Below are 19,658 nucleotides of genomic sequence, written 5' to 3' on the forward strand. Positions count from 1 at the left end.
TGGCCTTCATAGGCCACTCTAGGCAAACATCAGCCCCAGGCTGTGGCTGTACTGGTTACTGATATCACTGGTATTACCTCTTCGCAGTAGCTTGATTCCTGCCCGTCTCCTGAAGGTCTTATATGCTGTCCCTGGTGTTAGTGTAAGTGCTCCCTAACCACTTTCAATCAAAAAAATGGTGAATTAACACAAATTTATAGTGTTTAAGCTGACCTGACTCTTTTCGTCTAAAATAGTTTAGCAGGTGCTGATAGGAGTAGCAATGAGATGAAAACTTCCAGCAGGGCAGCAGTACAGAGCAGCTGGAGGTGTGGACAATGGCATCATCATTTCAGAAGAATAGTACATACTTGAAGTACTGTCTGTCCTACTAAAATACCTTTAGTTATTAGAGTTTGTCTGGATTTTGTCCATTTTCTTCTGTTTGCTTTTTCAGTGGTTGTAGCCAATTGTGAATATATGTTAATCTGTTAGTTGTCTTGACCATATATTTTACTGATTTGTATTTTGTGCAGTAGTTAGCTAATGTTTGGGAGAGCTCCTGGTAATTGCTCAATAGGGTTTTATAAGCTAGTCTCTTCTTTTTAGTTCACAACCTTATTTTTTTTCCTACTGAAGACTCAGCACTGACTTTAGAGATTTTGGCTGTCTCAACTTCTATAGAAAAGTTCTTAGTGCGACTCTATTCCTGGTACTTTGAATCTGACCCACTGTTCCTTTAGGGAACAATGTGCTGTGGTGACAGAGGAGTTTTTTAGAGTTAAAATAGATTCCTGGAATTCTTTGAAGTAAAGCATACATGTAATGAGTGAATGGATTTCTCCTCCCCCCCCTTTTTTTTCCTACTTGCATACTGAAACAAATTGGTTAATGCTGGGCATGATAACATCTGTTTATGAAATTTAATTCTGCCCTACGATATTTTTTGGTGTGTGCTTTAGAAGAGATGATTCTTCTCTTTATAAGTATGGAAGTACATCTGTCGTCTTAGACTGTAGATCAGTTTCACAGATTAGCACTGAGTGGAATTCCTGAAGTATAATTTAAAAGGTTTAAAAATGTTCATTTTACAGGGATGCTATTCAGTGTTTTAAGTGTTGGGATTAGAATGTGTGTGTATAACACACATGCACACACACATGCTCTTTTTCTTGCTTGGCTTTTTTTTTTTTTTCTTGAGAACTCTGAGAAATTAATATCTAACTACTCACAGTATTCCTTACACTGTTCCTCTAATATGATTGGATCTTTCTGGAAGGTGAAAAGAGAGTGTTGAATTTTGTGTAATACTTGAGCTTTTTACTCATCTTACCATCAGATATCTGTAAGTGCTGCTTTTGGTAGTGATTTTTGTTTTACAGCTGGCTGTGTAGAAGAATTAGGCTCAGACCACCAAGTCATTTCACTCTGGCCACAGATCACAGATCCCTCAAAAGGGAGTGCTCGAGGCACGGTTTCATAGTGGTTTGCGTAGGCTGATGTTCCTGCTGCTGCTGAAAGGAGCAGCCCTTCTTTCTCCTTCTCCAGTGGCTGTGCCTTTCTCCCTGGCCCTTCTGGCAGTGGTAGTGATCAAGTGGCTGCATAGTGAACCAGGTAAGCAAACTAGAGAGAAAACACTCCTTTCCAGTTGTATCACTTTGCTCACAGGTGCTAGTCCCAATCTAAGGAAAGATGTGAGAATGCTTGTTTGGAATGGAGAGGTAGGAAGGACGATAAGGAAAGGACCGCTTCCTCAAATATAGCACTTTCAGATGGGTTTCAGCAAATCATGAAACTGCAGTCTGAGTTATACCGTGCTTGAATTACTCCAGATGAAAGCTCCTTTACCAGTTTCTTGAGCAATCTGCTCCTATGACTTAATTATTGATGATACTGCTGGTGAGAATGGTATCCTGCTTTGTGGGCTAGTGCAGTCTTTATGTAACTGCTTTTATTTCTGGTCCCACTCTCCCAGAAAGAGTTTCAGTCATATTGACTTCCTGCTTGATGTAACCAGTCTAATACTGTAATTTATATTCTGCTGAGCTGATGTCCAGTAGAGGAAGGTTGGGCTATGTGTAGTTAATCAGGCTAATTGTGCTTCTGCAATACAGTTACTGAAGTTTTAATAATCTTGCAGTTTCCTATTGCCCAGCAGAAGTTGAAGGGAAGCAGTCTGTATTAAACCTGCTATACAGAGGTTTTAGTCTCTGAAGTATTGATTTTTTTTTTTACACTTACCTGAAATAAGCATCATCTTAGCAGCTGTAGTATTAGTTGAATCAGTGTATCTAGTACATCAGTTAATTTAGGAAGCTTTTCTGGTCAGCAAATAAGGATTTTCTCAATCAGACGAAGAAAAAAAAGTTACACAATTGTATTTATTGTATGCTTAGAAAGAAAAATGATAGTTAAAATGAATTGTAAGCCTTGATAAGTGGGTTGCTAATAAGTCAGTTCTGGCATTGACTGGAAGGAGATCCCTACCTGATGCGAAATGTTAAAGTTATCATTTGTAGCTTAATGAAATGTATGTACAAAAATGGTTAAAGTTGTTTCAGCATAGGCCTGAGAGTTTTATGTTTCTTCATGCTTGTATGTTTAAAGTCTGACCCACTACATTACATGGACCTAGTTTTTTGCATATTTTCTGTTGTTTGTCATTGGTTGTTCATATGGAAGTTTTCATGTTTACTGCTAATTTCAGGTCGAGGTTTGATCTAAACATAATTTTTTTGAGAGGCACTTAGTGAAAAATGTTTCTTACTGTGCTGAAAATATTCCAGAGTACTGTAAGTACCTCTAGGTATCTCCAAGATATAGATAAGAAATATGAAATTTAATAGGAAGATAGATTTGGAAAGGGTGCACCATTTTCCAAGAGAAGTTAGTCTGGATTTGTCTGAATTGTAAGCTTCATAAAGTTGCCATTTTCCATTTGCAATTAGATGTTTTAGATATTTGTTTTGAATTCTCTGGACATTTCAGCTTCCATGTTCATATGCTGCTGGCCTACTGAGCTTTCCTCACCATGTCAGCTTTATGCAGCTTGCATGACAAAAGCTCCTGGTGGGACACGGGGAAAATGGGTTCTCCTGTTTCTCTTCATGCTTTAATTGAAGTATGTTTTGGCTTAGGAACAGGTGTAGTGGACCTCATTCTGGTCTTATTTTTGCTGCTTGCTGGGAGCTGGTGGTTGTGTTGTATTTCACAGCTGACACATTTCCTCTATGCTAGAAGGGAGTAGCTACTTGTCTGAGAAGATGCACAAGGTCAGTCTAATTGATCGCGTTGACAATATGCCAGATATGCTCCAAGTTGTTTTCAATGTTGTGTCAAAGACCAAGCCTGACAGATAATATAGTTGGTTATGGTTTCTTTTAAAGTTCTGCAAGGCCTGACTTCACAAAGCATTTGAAGTTCACATTTGAGTGAATGTAATATTTATGCATGGCACCATTAGCATATAATCCTTGCAAATTTCAGTCTTCTCATTTAACTAAAGAAAATACTAAACCATATTCTTTCCTTGCTTCCTTCCTTCTTGTCCTAAGGACAAGAGTATAGCCAAGCAACCCTGAAAGCTTCCAACTTTTTTTCCAACAAGCAACTGTGTAATTCATCTTTCAGAATGTACACGGTATAAAGCCATCTCAAGAAGTAAGATGTTGAAATGAGTAAGAGGATCAGATTTAAATAAAAACAAAACTGGAAATATTTTAAAAGGACAAATACGGTAACAAGTTTCCTTGATAGTGAAAGAGCCATTATATAAAAGCATTACAGAAATATGGCAAAATGAGGGATAAGCAACTATGCATGCAGTTTTGCACGCATGCACACTTTCTCAGGATAATAGTACATGGAGTGAAAGAGTATTTCCCCACTGAAGCATTCAGTTAAATCTTTTGAAATAAAACCTGGACTACTGAGAATCAGATACCTATATGGCGAGAAGTCACAAACTACAAGACTGTATTACTGTAGCTGCTCACCTCTGGATCAAGGAGCAGAGTCATCAAAATCAACAAATTATTGTAATTGCAAACTCGCACTTGATACATGCTCGTCAACAAGACAAAATTTAGTGGAACTTTCTTGATACTTTTTTTTTTTATGTTTCTTCTTTTTTCAGGACATTTGAGTTTGAAATTCACAAGAATAAACTATTGCCTATTATAATGATCACTTTTGAATCTTTGTTCTGCTTTGTCTCAGTGTTTCTTTCTTGTCTCCTTGGGTCCATGTTGGCAAATCAGACTAAAGAGTTCTCAAGCAGCAGCTGTGTGTTTTTACCTTGTTTTGTCACCTGAGTTATACCATGTAATGAATAAAACCTGAGAACTGAAAAGTTAAAAGTAAACTCTTAAAGGTTGTGTTAACTCAGATCAGTTCCCTCTTCTGATTTGACTCAGATCTGGTTTCCTTAGCTGGTTCACTGTACATTGCTACAAACAGTTATACCAGCACAGGTGGGGAGGGGTGGGGGGATAGCACAAGTAGGGGGTGGGACTGCTTAAGTCATTTGACAAAAATGTGTTGGGGCATATGTTCTTTGATTCTAAGACCTGGGGGCAGGAACTGTCTTTGTTCTGTGTTTGTTCTCTGTGACACAGTGGGGTACTTGTTATCTGTCCAGATGAAGTCGAACACAGCTTTCCCTTGGGTTGGCTGTAACATTTCTTGGTATAAGAAATTGTCCTCAATTTTCAGAAATTTCAAGCATGTTCTGATAATGGCAGCATGAAAGCTCCAGGTTGTCTCACTCAGTCCTATGTCTGCTGTGATAATGAAACTTTATTTCCACCAAGATACAATAGATATTTAACCACCATAGTATGTGAGATTTTATATCTGTGGCAAAGCCAGCTGGTGTTCTGACTTGTATTTTATTTCTAAAGACGTGATTTTCTGTTGTCAGTGACTCAGAAACAGCCAATGACATTTTTAGCATACAATGCCCTTCGTTCTCCATTGTTAGGGTTTCTAAATAGGTTGTCTCTATAGATGTTATTAAAAAAAAAAAAAAAAAAGATCATTCATGTGAATCATCCCTCCAGCTTCCCAAATATGAGATAGGTTGAACTTCTGCTCCTGAAAGAGTGCCTTAAGTTCCTGTTCATTATCTTCCTAATATCAATCTGTGGGCAGTTAAGGTTGTGGGGGTTTTTTGTCTTCTCATTCATTGTTTTGTTAGTTATGTATTGGCTATTTATTTATTTATTTATTTTAAGGAGTAACAAAAATTAGGATAACTCTTTAAGGAGTGATTGTGAAAGGATCACACCAAAATAACCAGTAGTTTGAATTATTGCAAGAGTAGAGCTGCTGGTCCAGCAAAGGGACATAAGATTGGAAATCCAGTTCCTTAGTGATACTAGGCCATATCTGCATTTTCTTGGGTTGAGAAAGAAGGCTTAAGTACCTGGTTGAGTAGGACAGAAATTGATTTTTTTTTTCAAAGCTAGTTGTACGTTCCTGTAAGAAGTTCAGTTTTTAATTATTCGGTGGTGTCCAGTGGAAATATTTAGAGAACACTTTATGAAAAGTTCCTGAAGAGCTCTAGAGTACTAGTGACAGGAATGTAGGAAAGCTGTATGTGGAAGAATTTAAGCTTCCCAGAAAAGAGTCATGATGTATATAATATGGTATTTTTTTTTGTTTGCATGTTTTAAATTGCACCCCTCACAGCAATATAGAGTAGCAGATAAATAAATTTTAATGGTTTACTTTGAAAGATGCTGATAAATACAAAAAGAAAGTAAAATTATCAGAGGGTGATCAAATGTGGAAATGAGGCCAAGAGAAGCTGTGGAATCTCTATCCTTGGACGTGTTCAAAACTTGACAAGTTTCTAAGCATCTGATTAGACCTATTTTTAGCAGAAGGTTGGAGCGGATGACCTCCAAAGATCCTTTCTAATATACATGATTCTGTACTGCAGTACCTCCATGTTTTGGATAAGAAACGTGATATTTGGCAAGATCTGCTTTTGTGTCTAGTATCAACTTCCTCAGTTTTAGTACGTAAAAACCGAAATGTTCTATTTGTATGAAACGTACTCTGTCCTTTTTGTTGGTTAGGCTCATATACCCCAGCTGCAGAGAACAGCTGAGCATGCTTGCTCCAACACTGGGCTGTAAAGCTGACCTTCTGCGATGGCTAGCCAGTGGTGTTTTGATTGGCCTGTGGTGAGAGTGGGTGGAGAACAGGGATTTCCCATGCTAGTTTTGTAATAGCAAGAAGAATGAGACCAGGTGATTTAAGTAAAGTGGACAAACAGGAGTTTGGAATGAGCAGTTGAGTTGGCAGTGCCTCTGCTAAAGCTCTTTAGATAAAAGGATGAACTAAGCTTAGCGAAGAGGAGACTGAAATGGTACTAGAAACTCTCGGGGCAGAATAAGGCAAAGTGGGATGGGCAGCTGATGAGAGAAATGGGAAAGGATGATTGAGAGGCATTTAACTATGTGGGAAGAGAAGCTGGGGATGAGGGAAACATTAGGGTCACGTTTGGAGCTGAAGACAGAAAGGTCAGACAGAAAACTGAATAGCTCCTCATCAAGTGAGCACCTTCGTTCTGTGCACTGACAAAGGGAGAAGTCCAGTGGGAGAGAACAAATGTGATTATGTCTTTGCTTTGTTAATGGCTTGGATGATGATGGCATTAATACATCCAATTACAGAAATTAATTTTACAGAAAGCAGCAAGCTGGGAGAGGACTTGAGTTCTGCAAAGGATAAATTTAGAATTTTAGATGGCTTAAAAAAATTAGAGAAACAACATGAAATAAATAATGCAGTTTAAAAGGACAAATGCAAAGTGATATGCTTAGATTAGATAGTTCACTACATAAATATAAAATAGTAGTAGTTCTGGAAAAAAGGATTCCAGATTTTTAGGTGAATCGTAATCTGAACATGAGTCAATAATACTGTGCTTCTGCAAAAAAGCTAATCATTCTACCAGGATACATAGTTAGAATTGCTATATTTAAATATGTTACGTAACAATTTCACTTTATTCTGCATTGCTGAGGCCTTAGCTGGTACTCCTTGGTCAGTTTTGGCATCACATTCAAGAAATATTTTAAGCGTTGGAGAGTCTTTCTGGGGAAAGCAGTGTGAATGTTCAGAAGTCTAGGAAAAAAAAAGTAACATAGAAAGTTGGAAAGAATTCTCATTTGCTCACAGTTCTTGTTGCTTGACAGTTTGGATGTCTGCTGGAGTTCAAGGTGATACAAGCATGAACTTAGCTGATGATGTTAGCATAACTTTAGGGAGGCTGTGGAGTTAGTGGTTGTGAAGCATTAGTATTTTTAAAAAAGAATTTAGACAAACCTTATTAGGCAAATATATAGATGATGCTGACCTGGAGAATGAGGTGACTTTGTTCTAATTTTTTTTTCTACTTTGATTTTTGTGTAAGACTGGATTTTAGTGCATTTACACAAGGGAGCTGAAATAAGTTTGTGAAAGCAACCTTAATTCTAATATTTCCTGATACCTGAGGACTTGATTTCACAATTTTCTAATAATGTCTTTGTATAGTAAATGCACCCATATTTGACATACACTATAATCTGCAGAAAGACAGTAGAGATGCTTTTAAAGGTTTTATTCATCTTCTACAAAATCACCTCTACAGGTGATTTTAAACCAGCTTGAAGGTGTTTTAGAATACTAAAAATAATGGTTACCAATAGAATGAGTAATATCCAGTGTTGTCAGCTTGCACAAATTTGTCACGGCTATGGCCCTGATGGTTTTGACAGCTTCATGGTGATACATTTAGGCTGTCTCACACAAATTGAACATTGGAAAGAAATTCCTAAGAAAGCAAAACCGAAACCACTAAGACCACAATTCTAAATTTTGCTCAGCCACAGGCTGCTCATAATGATTCTTTTATTGTAAGCTGTTCATTGCTTTTGTGGGACATAACTAGCACATGTAAGTGTACGTGTGTGTGTATGTATATATTATACACACATGCTTTTCATGTATTAATTTATTGTGCACTTTGAAGTTTTCTCATCTTTGTGGAATCTTTGTCTAGTGCACCTCTCCTGCTCAGGGAAGGACCCTCAGGTCGCTTAGGGCCGTGTCCAGTCAAATTTTGAAATCTCCAAGGATGGAGACTGCATGGCCTCTCTGAGCAATCTGTTCCAGGGAGCCAGTCTCACCAAAAAAAGTTTTTCTTCTAAGTTTAAACGGAATTTCCAATATTTGAGTTTTTGCCCACTGCCTCTTGTCCTTTCACTCTGTACCACTTATTGGCTCTGCCTTCTTTATTCCCCCCCACCCCCATCAGGTATTTATACCAGGCCTTCTCTTTTCAAGGCTGGACAGTCCCAGCTCTCTCAGCCTCTCCTCGTATGATGTGACTCACTCCAGTAAGTCCATGTCTTTCTCATACTGGGGAGCCCAGGACTGGACCCAGTGCTCCAGATGTCTCACCAGTGCTGAGCAGAGGGGAAGGATCACCTTCCTCGACCTACTACTGGCAACGCTCTTCCTAATGCAGCCCAGGCTGCTATTGCCAGGATCTTATTTGTAAATTTGTTTCTTCAGGTCTTATTTTAAACTTTTGAGCAGCAATCTTAGGTATGTACAGTCTGTAAAATATTTTGTGCTGTCTTCTAAATCGTGGAATTTCCATTTTCCAAATGATAACAGCTTGAGGCAATATTCATTACGTTTTATGAAGCTTCAGAAAGAGTAACACAAGAACTGTATCCATTGGAATGGAGACATTTACTTAACTCATTCTTGCAAGACTGAGAAATAGCAGATTTTAAAGTTCAGTCATTTTTAGTCACTTTGAATTTTAACGTGTTTTGGCAATTGCTTTCTATTTGAATTTGAGATTTATACCTGATTCTCTAGGTAATTAAATACCTGGCTAGTCAAGACATATTTTATCAGGAAGGTAAGAATAACATTTCTCTATAATAGATGTTATATTTCATTTGATTTTAGAACTCTTTTGAGTCCTAGTTTCAAATTGCTGTAGGAACTGGAGTTTATACTCTTTCAGATGCTTTGGGAATTCTGTTCCTACCTTTATTGCTCTCTCCATTTTTGGGTCCTAATCAGATTTTTTTTCTCACCTTCTGGGTTTGTGCCAGAACTATGGTAAACTTTATTAATACTCAAATTTGGTCTAGCGTCACTGACCTACTTCTATTAACATTTTTTGCAAAATTGCTTTCCATGTGCTTTTTTCCCCTCATTTAGTGTTCTACTGTATACTTTTTAAAGGTTTACAATCAAATTAGTGCCAAAGCATAGAAAGTCTGAAAATTCTGATTCCTCTCAAGATTTTGTTTCTCTCCCCCCTCCCCAGCAAAAGAGATTCAGGACAAAAAATTTTTGGATCGTCAGAGTATTTCACATGTCTAAGATGTTCTTACTGGAACATATTTCTTCTGCTTTCGTTTGGGAGTAGATTAAAAATATGAAGGCTTGGAGAAATAATGGTCACATTTTTACTTGTAGTTTGGATTCTTAAAACATTTTTTTGCCATGCTATAAATTTTCTAGCTAGTGATGTGATAGTTTCCTTTATGAATTGTGTTTGTACTGCTGACATGACCTTATAATGCTCAATATAGCTTTCATTTCATTTTTAAATATGAATTCTTGTTTACATAAGGATAAGCTACTATTATTGCAATGCCTGTAGGTTTTCTTGAAGTTCGTCAGTTACATGATAAACTGTTTGCATTGCCTATAATGTGATTTTCGGTAGTCTCTTGTTACACTGGACGAGGCTGGTGTTGGTTCATGTTTTTTCAGTGCAACAGACTGTATCATGTATCTTTGCTTTCCTTGCATAAATTTTCATGTAGACTCAGGAAGCAACGTGATCAACTGCTGTAGAGGTGCCATAAAAGTAAGTACCTTAATATGGATAGACCTTAGTATACATGTATTTTGTTTACATGCCTTTTTAGGGTTAGGGTTTATCTATCTGATCTTAAGGTGACATAAAAATAGAGTTACACAGTAGATCGCTTGTCTTTTTCCCATAATTACTGATCTTTACGGATAAACTCTGCTGTAGCGGTTTATTTTTCAGCTATCACTCTATTCCAGTCAGTAGGCTGAGTTTAAGTGCACATTTGTTTTAAGAAGGCATCCAGTGTCTATCTAAAATCATTACAAAATGAAGAGTCCACTATTAACTGTGACGTTTAGGGTTTTTTTAACCATTGTTGCTCATTCTCATTTGTGAGAGGTTATTTATTAGCTTGGACAAAAAGAACAATAAAAGAGGCATTGAACGAAGTCCTCTCCTCATTGATGATCATTTTAAATACATGGAATGATAAGGAAGCTAGAAGATGAGAAAAGTATTGATATGTGTCAATATTTGATGGAAGACAATGGGTCAACTCAGGCAACTATAAACTGCTTAGTTGACTGTCGAAACTTGGATAAAATAATAGAATCCTAATGGAAAATTCTATTAATGAATAATTAAATGACAATAAACCTTGTTTAGATCTCTCAGGTACTGAGTGTGCTTGATTAAATTGACTATTTCATTATAATAGATTTAAGATTATGTAAATTGACTACTTTAGGATAATCTCATTCAAACTTCAAGATTGTTTAGTTTAGTTTATTCAAGTGAAATAGCCACTTACTGAGGCATTTAATGCTTTTCTGAAAAAGCTCAAGTAGCAGTTTTCAGGAGTGGTGGGTCTTCAGTAAATACTGCTTTAGCAGTGATGCTGGAAAATAATGTAAAATAATTACCAGTAATTTTTTTTTGTCAAGCCAATGATAAATAGCAAAGAATTTAGATGTATTTGGCATTATGCAATCATTTAGTAACTTTGGTCTACACAATCCAAAAATGTTTTAGAAAGATGAATCAAATTTTCAGAACTAAAATAAAGAAGTCAGGTAAAATGAGGGACTCTTTCCTGTGAATCCAGCACTCTAGCTGTGTTTGGCTTGCATAGTGTTGTCACTTAGTACTGAAAAAATTAAGAGGATCGCAGAAACTGGAAAAATTGACTCGAGTTAGAAAAAAATTTGTAGTGACAGACTCTACTAAACTTGTTTATTGGGAAAAAAAAAGTGTAACGTGACTCAATTGTAACATCTAATTGAGTAAGGGAAAAATAGGAAGATGGAACTTAGCATACAGAGCATAATAAAAACAACCAATGACTGAAGCGAGAGTTATTCAAACTATAAAAAAAACTTCAAAAGACAGTGTCTAACCTTTCAAACTAAGTATTTTATATAAGGATATGATGGATTCTTTATCTCTTAATGACTTCAAGATGAGAGCAGATGCCTTTCTAGAAGGCATGTTGTCAAAAGCAGGTTGTTGATCTTAGAGAATGGTAGCTGAAGGAAATATAATGGCCTCTGATTAACAATAAGTTATTCTGGGTGATTTTATGGCCTGGCCTGAACCTCTATGAGTCTTCCAAGAAAAAGGTACAAATTTCTGATGTTGCTTTTTTGTCAGATGAAGTTACATCTCCAGTCTCTTTCTTCCCACTGCAATTGCTGCTTGTATTTACGTATCTTTGAGTGTGGTGGTACTTGGCTGAAATGCACAATATCATGCATTCTGCAGTGCTTTATAAAATTTGAGACAGTTTCCCTCCTCAGTAGGCATTCATTCATACTGGTAGGAAGTGCAGTGTTTTCCGCAAAACATTCAAGGAGTTCTACAAGGTTGATTTAGAATGATTGGTCAAGATAATTTCATTAGACTGTGTATTGTAAGTGTTTACTATTAGGGCAGAATAGTTAGACTTGAGGCTAAACTGAATCACTTGATACATCTTTTCAACTTATTGAAGTATGTTAGGTAACCAGTATAATTGAACTTACTTTGAGGAGTCTGTTCCAGTAACTTAATAGTGTGATAAATAAAAGCTATCAATATTTGGAAAGGATGTAGAATAAAAGAAACAGAATGGTTACCATCATTTTTTTTTCCCCTCAGGAGTTCAGATCCACTGCCAAGTCAAAACTGCAGATGAAACTGATAGATTCGTTATTATCATTATCATCTTTATTTGAGCACGGCAGTAATACATCATGCAGGCTGGAAGACTGGCCAGCAAGAGTTGTATGAATGTCTGTGCAGCATGCAGGCGGAAGACTGGGCCGACAAGAGTTGCATAAGTTTAGACAAAGATACCTGTTAAATTGTGCATCAACAAGCAGCAGGGCAGCCCAGGCTTGGCTGGCTGGGATGCGTCCTGCTGAAAGGGAGCTGGAGGTCGTCTTGGACAGTAAGCTGAACATATGCCAGCCAAGTCCTGTGCTGTACCCATGCGTGGTACCTAGGACACTTTTTTGGTTTGTCCCCTGAGTTCAAGAGAGACACTGGAAATTTGGAAAAGATTCAGCAAAGGACTATGAGGGTGATTAGAGGGCTGGAAGACTTGACATGTGGAGAAAGATTGAAAGAATTTCTTCAACTTAAGGAAGGGAAGGGTCCAGGAGATTTAATCAGTCCTCCAGTACCTAGAGAGTAGAGAAGAAGTTGTACTCTCTTCAGAAGTGTTCACAGTGACAGGACAAGAGGAAATGCATGCAGGTTGCTTCACAGGAAATTGCATCTGGGTATAAGGGGGGAAAAAAAAAAAGGTAAGAAAATTGAACATTGGCCTGAGCCCCCTAGAGAAGTGGTGGAATTTCCCTCACTGGAAATATTCAGGACTTGGTCTGACAGGGACCTGGATTACCTAATCTGAGGCCTTGCTTTTGACAGAAGGTTGGACCAGATGATTTCCAGAAATCCCTTCCAACCTAGACTGTCCTGTGATTCATTGTTTAACAGTTTTGGCTCTGGGCAGAGATAGCAAGGTTCCATATTAGGCAATAGCAGAGCTGTCTAGGAAAAGTCTGGTTACAGTTACTGATTGAGGCTATTAGTACAATATTTTTAATGTAAATGTGAGGATTTCCACTTTTAAAACTATCTGGTAAGGGAAAATGTAGTTATGGTACTGGTTTGAAAACAACAGAATGAAGTTTTCTTTGACTGATTCTGAAATCCATACAAAATAAAGCTGTTTACTTGCCTTGCTTTTTATCTTTTTTATTATTGCTTTATATAAAAAAGTAGAAAAACAATGTACTGATACAAAAAAAACATTTAAAAATACAAGTATGACGTCATAATTTTAAGATTAAATTGGTCTTAAATAATGAGCTGTATGGATAATATCTTTACATTATTTATATTGTTTATATATATAGTAATGTGACATGACTTTATGGCAAGCCAGCAGAACCAGATCAGTGTGCTGCATGTATTTCACAGAGCCATTTGCTTGACCTCTTGGATAGTTGAAATGAAGCATTTCTTGGTTCAGCTCACTGAACCAATAGCATGTGATGCCTCTCAGCCGGAGGACAGAGCAAAGAAATAGAGGTATTGTATTGTAAAAGCTGGGAGAAGTGATAAAATAGAAGAATTGGGTGTTCTACAACTAGAGCAGGTGTGGGCAGTGCTGTAAGGCAGAATCATTGAGGCAGACATTGCTGCAAAGGAGAGTATACACGCTCCGGGGGCGTAGGATTTTAGACTGATTCTGGAATAATGCGTCTTAATGATGAACTGGTGTTTTTGGTGGCCCCACGTGCTCATTTCACTTGTGTGTGATTTGATTCTGTACAGCATCCATCTGTTTTGAGTATTTCTGTATCATCAAGATATCTGTGTTTTAGATGTGGAGAAGTCAAACTGTGGGAGTATTCGCTCTTGTGCACATGCTGGAATGCTGTGGAGAGAGCCCGTATCTCAGAAAGCTGGGTCCACCTCTGACTTTTCCTGATCTCTTTTTGTGCAATTCCTCAGCACAGAGTCTGAAATAGAATTATAAATACTTCACTGTGTGCCAGGATCTGGGATACTATTGGATCCACTGCATTTCCATCTGGTCTCTCTGTCTTATTTTCAAGAGTCTTCAGTTAATGACAGACAGGCCTTTTGAAAGTTGAACTACTTACTACTTAAGAGCAAAGGCAGAGATCATTTAAAAAAAAAAGTGATTTTAAAGTACTAGACACATGCACATATGGCTGGGGGTTTTTAGCAGCTTTTAATGGTAGCCTAAGCAAAAATCGTTTCCTTAGAATTTTCCAGTCTTTCCTGTTCTCTCTTTTTCTTTAGCTGTCCTGCAAATTACTTCAATGCCTTCCTAAGAGAAGGCTCTTTTAATAGTCTTAGAGCTTTCCTCTGGAGGCCTTTTCCTCTTCCAGTTAACCCATGAGATTGGTTTGAGAGAAGATGACATTAAAAAAAAAGATTAAAAATTCTGGCATTGTCCTGTAATTCCTTAGTATGTACAAAGACGAGCCTATTGAGAGTCAGTGTTCTTCATCCTATCTTTCAAGCCAGAATCCTGTTGCGTTAAAACTGATCTAAGTCTAATGCAATCATTCTAAAAACTCATCAAAAAGGTTTTTTTTTTTTGGACCATCACAGGGCAATTTCAGCTATATTATCAAGTACTATTGTGCTAAAATGACTTATTCTTGTGATGAGCACTGTGATAAAATATGGTTGTGTAATTAAAGACCATTTTACACAAAACTGTTCGTTGAATTAATAATTACTTAGCATTTATTTTTGTCCTCATTACTTAATATGTAGTCTCATGCACTAATTGAACAACACAATCCAAATCTTGCAATGAATGTTACAAGAGCTTTTATACAAGGCTTTAATTGCAAGATATAAGTTCTTTATAAACCTAAATTCATTTATTTTCCCCAACACCTACTATGCTTGGGGGATTCTTTCTGGCCTTTTGGAGGAAGACTAAGGCATGATGAAATTAATGTTGTAGTCATCAATGTACCCCAATCTTGGGGTGTAAACATCTCAGAGGCTTTGTTTGAGGTTGTACTGCCTATTTTTATGTTCTTTTAACATATTTATTGGATCATGTTTACAGGTGTGTATTTATGGAGGTTATTTCTAGCACTTCAAAGAAGTTGAACAGAAATAATTAAAATTTCAGCGTGTGGAATCATGTTGACTCTACCTGGTGTAAACAGCAGTTATTGACAAACTTGTTATGCTACTGCCCCTAGCTCAGAGTATTCTGCTTCTGGAGTGTAAGGGGTAAATAACATTAGAAGGTAACTGCTGTACCAATAAATCATCCTGCAGCAGTGGCTGCAGTCACATCAGTTAAGTTCTGCCACCATTTGGTAGGATGCAAAGATGTATTGGGATTCAGGGACATTGAGATATTTGCCAATTCATTTGCCAATTCTAGTGGTTAAATATCCTGTTCTCCTAGCATTTATTCTTCCCCAGCCTGTGCTTCTACTGCTCTGTTTTTTCGAGATTGTCTAGAGCAAGCTTGAGGCAAATAGGTAAGTTTTCTGGAATAAATCTGTACTAAATGTGTGCAAAAAGCAATTTTCACCTAAACAGATCTGGGCAGGCTTTCAGGGAAACAGGAAAGGACAAGCACTGTATGCAAAGCTGGTCCTCTAGCTACCATTCTGACGTCTGCAACTTGGAGATGCGACAGGCACTCATTAACATTAGCAAAATTGAACGTAAGATACATTTGTCTCTGAACCTTCTTCTTAAAAAAAAAGTAGACATTTTAGCTCAACTTTTTCAAAACCTTCAATCTAAAAGCAGACTGGATATAATTGACATTAATAACTGATGTTTGACAAAGCTATGGGCAGTTGGAAATAGGGTGTTATAGGTGAACAGAAGTATAACCTTAACAGAAGTAGTTCTTACAGATGTCATCTGTAGTACCCTATAAGCATGAGCAGATAAAATCTAATTAGGCAGAAAATAATACTAACATTAAAGGGTTTTTTGGGGAGTGGATGGGTGGTGGTTTTTTTGTTTTGTTGAGCCAATCCAGAGAGGGATTGCAATAATTGTAATTATTTATGGCCTTTATTTGGAATATTTGCACACTATAACATTGACTTAATTTCAGCAATTGCTAATGTAGAGCAAAATCATATGCTAAAATATTTGGTACTTTTCTAGTTGCATTTCTACAGTAGAGAGTAATTGAAGTTTCTGTAGAAATCAGTGTATATGTACATTTGTTTCAGAGTTGAAATATATGATAGGATGTCTAGTTTGATTTGCGGACTAGCACTACAGTAGCAAGCCCTGTGGCCCAAACTTCCAGTAACACTCGACAAACCAGAATGTGAAATATTTGTGCATATTCCCTTAAGTGTGTAAAAGGCTATATATATAGTTTAAATGACTATATCTTTGTGAACACACTGTTTTGCAGTGGTATTAATGGGGATATGGTGAAAATGCTGTTCTTTGTCTTATGTTTTTGATAAACTAAAACATTAGTAGCAGTGAAATCATAAAATCAAATATTTCTGTTACTGCATTATTTTCAGTATTGCTGAGCACTGAGGTTGAAGAGGCACAGAATATACACGAGATGTTTTTTGATAGCATATCTTAAATCTGCATGAGAAAGCAAGATATGTACAAATAAATGTGTTTCCTTGTAAATAAACTTGCTCACTTGAAATGTTTCTACAGGTGAAATTCTAACTATTTTTTTTTTCAGAATGTGTATTTGCCATAGGTAATGGAAAAACAATCACAGAGGAACTGTTCTACAAAGAATTGTCTAAGAAATTGTACAAATAACATATTTAAAATCACCTGAATATTTAGTGTGAAAAAATTGTAGATAGGTATTTGTGAAATACCAAAAGTGATCAATGTATGGAGTTCAAGATCGTGGGCTTGAAACTGAAGCCTAGAATAAATTGCAATTCCTGCTTCTGTCTATAAGTAACCATTTGGAGAGCTTTATAATTTTCCCCCTGTTCACTTCAGCACCGTCAGACTATAGTTGATTCAATATCTATTTGTCAGAGAAAGGAAATCCATCCCTCTCATCTAATTTCTTGTATTCGTCATTTAAACAGGCATCAGTGAAGGATTCAACAAAATGCTGTGTTCAGACAAATAGTACGTGAAATAGCATGCTCATTTCATCCTCATTCTAACATCAAGTCCTCCCTCCAGTGGCTGCTGTTACGGTTTTTTACTTTTAGAAAGAACTGGAAATTTTCTCTCTCAAAGCTGAATTTGGGAGCGGAGTGGTAGTGCTGGTGTTTGTGGGGTTTTGTGCTCCTAGCAGAGCAGGTGAACCTCTTAAGTTATCTACAGTTTCCTCAGTGACAAGGTCTTCGTCTGAGAAGTGAACCCATGCACCCACTGTGGGGGCAAAATGCCAGGAATTGTCTCCTTCATTTTGGTGTTAAGTGTAGCTTTGTTGTGCTGTTGGTCAGTGTATTCGTTAATGTGTCTTTTTGCGTGATGGAGGATACATTTATTAGCGTTCGTCTGTGTTCAGATAAACTTCATGTTTCTTTTCTTGAACTATAACTAGCCTTTGAGCACCGGTATGTAATTTGTAACCATGTTAACTATATTCAGATACGAATTTTGAAGTGTTGGGTAGGGAGGATGACTTGATTTGTATGACTGGAATAATTCTCTTCTCAGCTACCGCTGTGATTTTTTTTCAATATTTCTAGTAATTCTAACCTTAGTGGTTTTCTTTTCTTTCTTTTTTTTTTTTTTTTAATGCTGTACTGAAATGTACATGTTGTACTGTAAATGTACACCTGATGAAGGACAGGATTTTGTATCTGGTGGTCTTTTGTCTGTGAACTAGTTGAAAGTGTCTCAGAAAAATCTTTTGTAAATGCCACGTATGTGAATTGAGATATGAGTCATTTTAATATTTATATTGAGTAGGTTACATGCCAGAAAATACTAAAATGTGATTAGTTTTGTTATTTTTGTTGATTACTCTTGTTACGAGTGCTAACAAGATTAAACTATTGGCTAAAGCATGCACATTGTAGCTGAATCATGTTGAACGGCACCATAATTTAAAAGGTGCACAGTCTAAGAAGCAGTTTCAGGGGAAAGAGGAGATGACCTGATGCAGTCATATCTAAGACTTTTGACAGAGTACTGTCATTTCTCATCAGCTTAATCTGAACAGCTTTCTGTACAAGAGCAAAGGAAGGTGTCAGAGTTTCCCCTGGGTCAATCCTCTGTATGATGGATTTTTGGGCTGTCTTGAAACGAAAGTTTTAAGAATTTTTTTTCCTCTCTTTAGTTACTCTCTACCTCTTAAATTGCTGTGTGTTTTTTCTTAATGGAGAATAGTATCTCAAACTTTTTCCAACGAAAACGCAGAATAATCGCCCACTGTATCTTTATCATGCTTTTTTTTTAAATGTTTTTCTTCTGTTATAATGGTTACTTAAAAGAAATTGTTTGGTGGTGCTTTCTTACAGTTACAAATTTCAGGGAGCCAATAGTTGGGTGAGGTGGATCCTATCACTTTGTTTGGAAGTTGCAAATTGCTACTGAGATATAGTTCATGCAGACTCATCCAGGATAAAATATACTGGGTAGAAGAATAACAGAAATTGATAGTGACTGACAGATAAAACAGGGAACCAAAAAAGATGAAGGGGAAAAGGATTCAAGGCATAGAAGTCTTTATTGAGAAGGAAGAAGTGGTGATTGTCATATGGTACTTTGCTCCCTTGGTGTCAGATTTGAGATGAAAGAGATTGCAGACTAGAATGTCTGGGCTGCCTTCTGTGCAATAGGAAAAATTTAAAAATATATTTTGCATGTGGATTCCCACCCTGCATGTGTTGAGGGTTCTATATATTTATAGCTGGACATCAATCTGCTCTTCAAAAATTTCACAGGTGTAGTGGTTTAAACCAATTTGTTCTATGTAGTTTTACTACTTAAACTATGTGGTACAGTAAGAATAAGAAGTGGGGTTAAGTGAAGAAATTAAAAAAAAATAAAAAAAAAGGTAGAGATTGTGGAAGTTCTGTTGATCACATTTTGGGTATGTCTGCTGCTTTAGACTTACAAATGTGCTACTTCTCCAAAAGGCGTATTGTTTACTGGTCTTACATGAGAATGGCAAAAAGGAGCAAGGAAGGAGATAGAAGTTCTGTTAGGATTAGATAGAAGCTAGTCTTTCTTCTTGTGAACTTGAATCTTTGACCAATCCTTATAGAGAAATGTGTGCTGTACATTGTTGCAAAGCTTCTTAATTTGCCATGGTGTGAGGAGACCTTAGAATGTTCAATGTAAGCTTAGAAGGAGAAAAAGGTGATTTTAATCTTATACCGTAGGGGTTTATAATACTCTTTCTGGGAAGTTTTGATTTTGAAACAAGTTCTATTTTTGTTATATATGCAGAAACATGTGACTTTTGAAGTAGAGGTCAACAAATTTATCTAATTTCTAACTCCTGTTCAATTTCAGATCATCCTTTGAAGATTGATGTATATTTACTTCAGAGCTTTAATTTTTTTAACAGTTGGGGTAAGGATGGCTCAACTCCAACAAGGAGGCCCAGATGAAAAAGAAAAGACTACTGCTTTAAAGGGTATGGGTATTTTTGCATTCTTATTACATATGAAAAATTTCAGAATCAATTATTAAAATTAAGAAATGGAAAATAGCTTCATGTAAATATGGGTTAGAATCTGGGAGTTACAATATTGAAAGAAACTATTAGTCTTTAGTGCTTTTTGTCTAATAATGTCCATTATCATTAGTTTCATAAGACAATATAAAAAATACAGTCTGTGCTGATGAGTAACTGAATAACAAA

At 36.7% G+C, this 19,658-nt stretch overlaps 1 protein-coding gene across 3 annotated transcripts in view; it reads left to right on the forward strand.

Moving 5' to 3' along the window:
* The window catches only part of ARB2A (ARB2 cotranscriptional regulator A), a 266,771-nt gene that overhangs the window by 2,337 nt on the left and 244,776 nt on the right, over positions 1–19,658 (forward strand). For 2 of the 3 annotated variants that reach the window (XM_062599538.1, XM_062599537.1), the window contains one exon: positions 19,307–19,430. In XM_062599538.1, the coding sequence (XP_062455522.1) occupies positions 19,325–19,430 (106 nt within the window). In that variant the 5' untranslated portion in view covers positions 19,307–19,324. The remainder of the gene's footprint in view (positions 1–19,306; positions 19,431–19,658) is intronic. The other variant, XM_062599539.1, reaches the window with a different exon arrangement.

The sequence above is a fragment of the Rhea pennata genome, chromosome Z (assembly GCF_028389875.1).
Source record: "Rhea pennata isolate bPtePen1 chromosome Z, bPtePen1.pri, whole genome shotgun sequence".
NCBI classification, from domain to species: domain Eukaryota; kingdom Metazoa; phylum Chordata; class Aves; order Rheiformes; family Rheidae; genus Rhea; species Rhea pennata.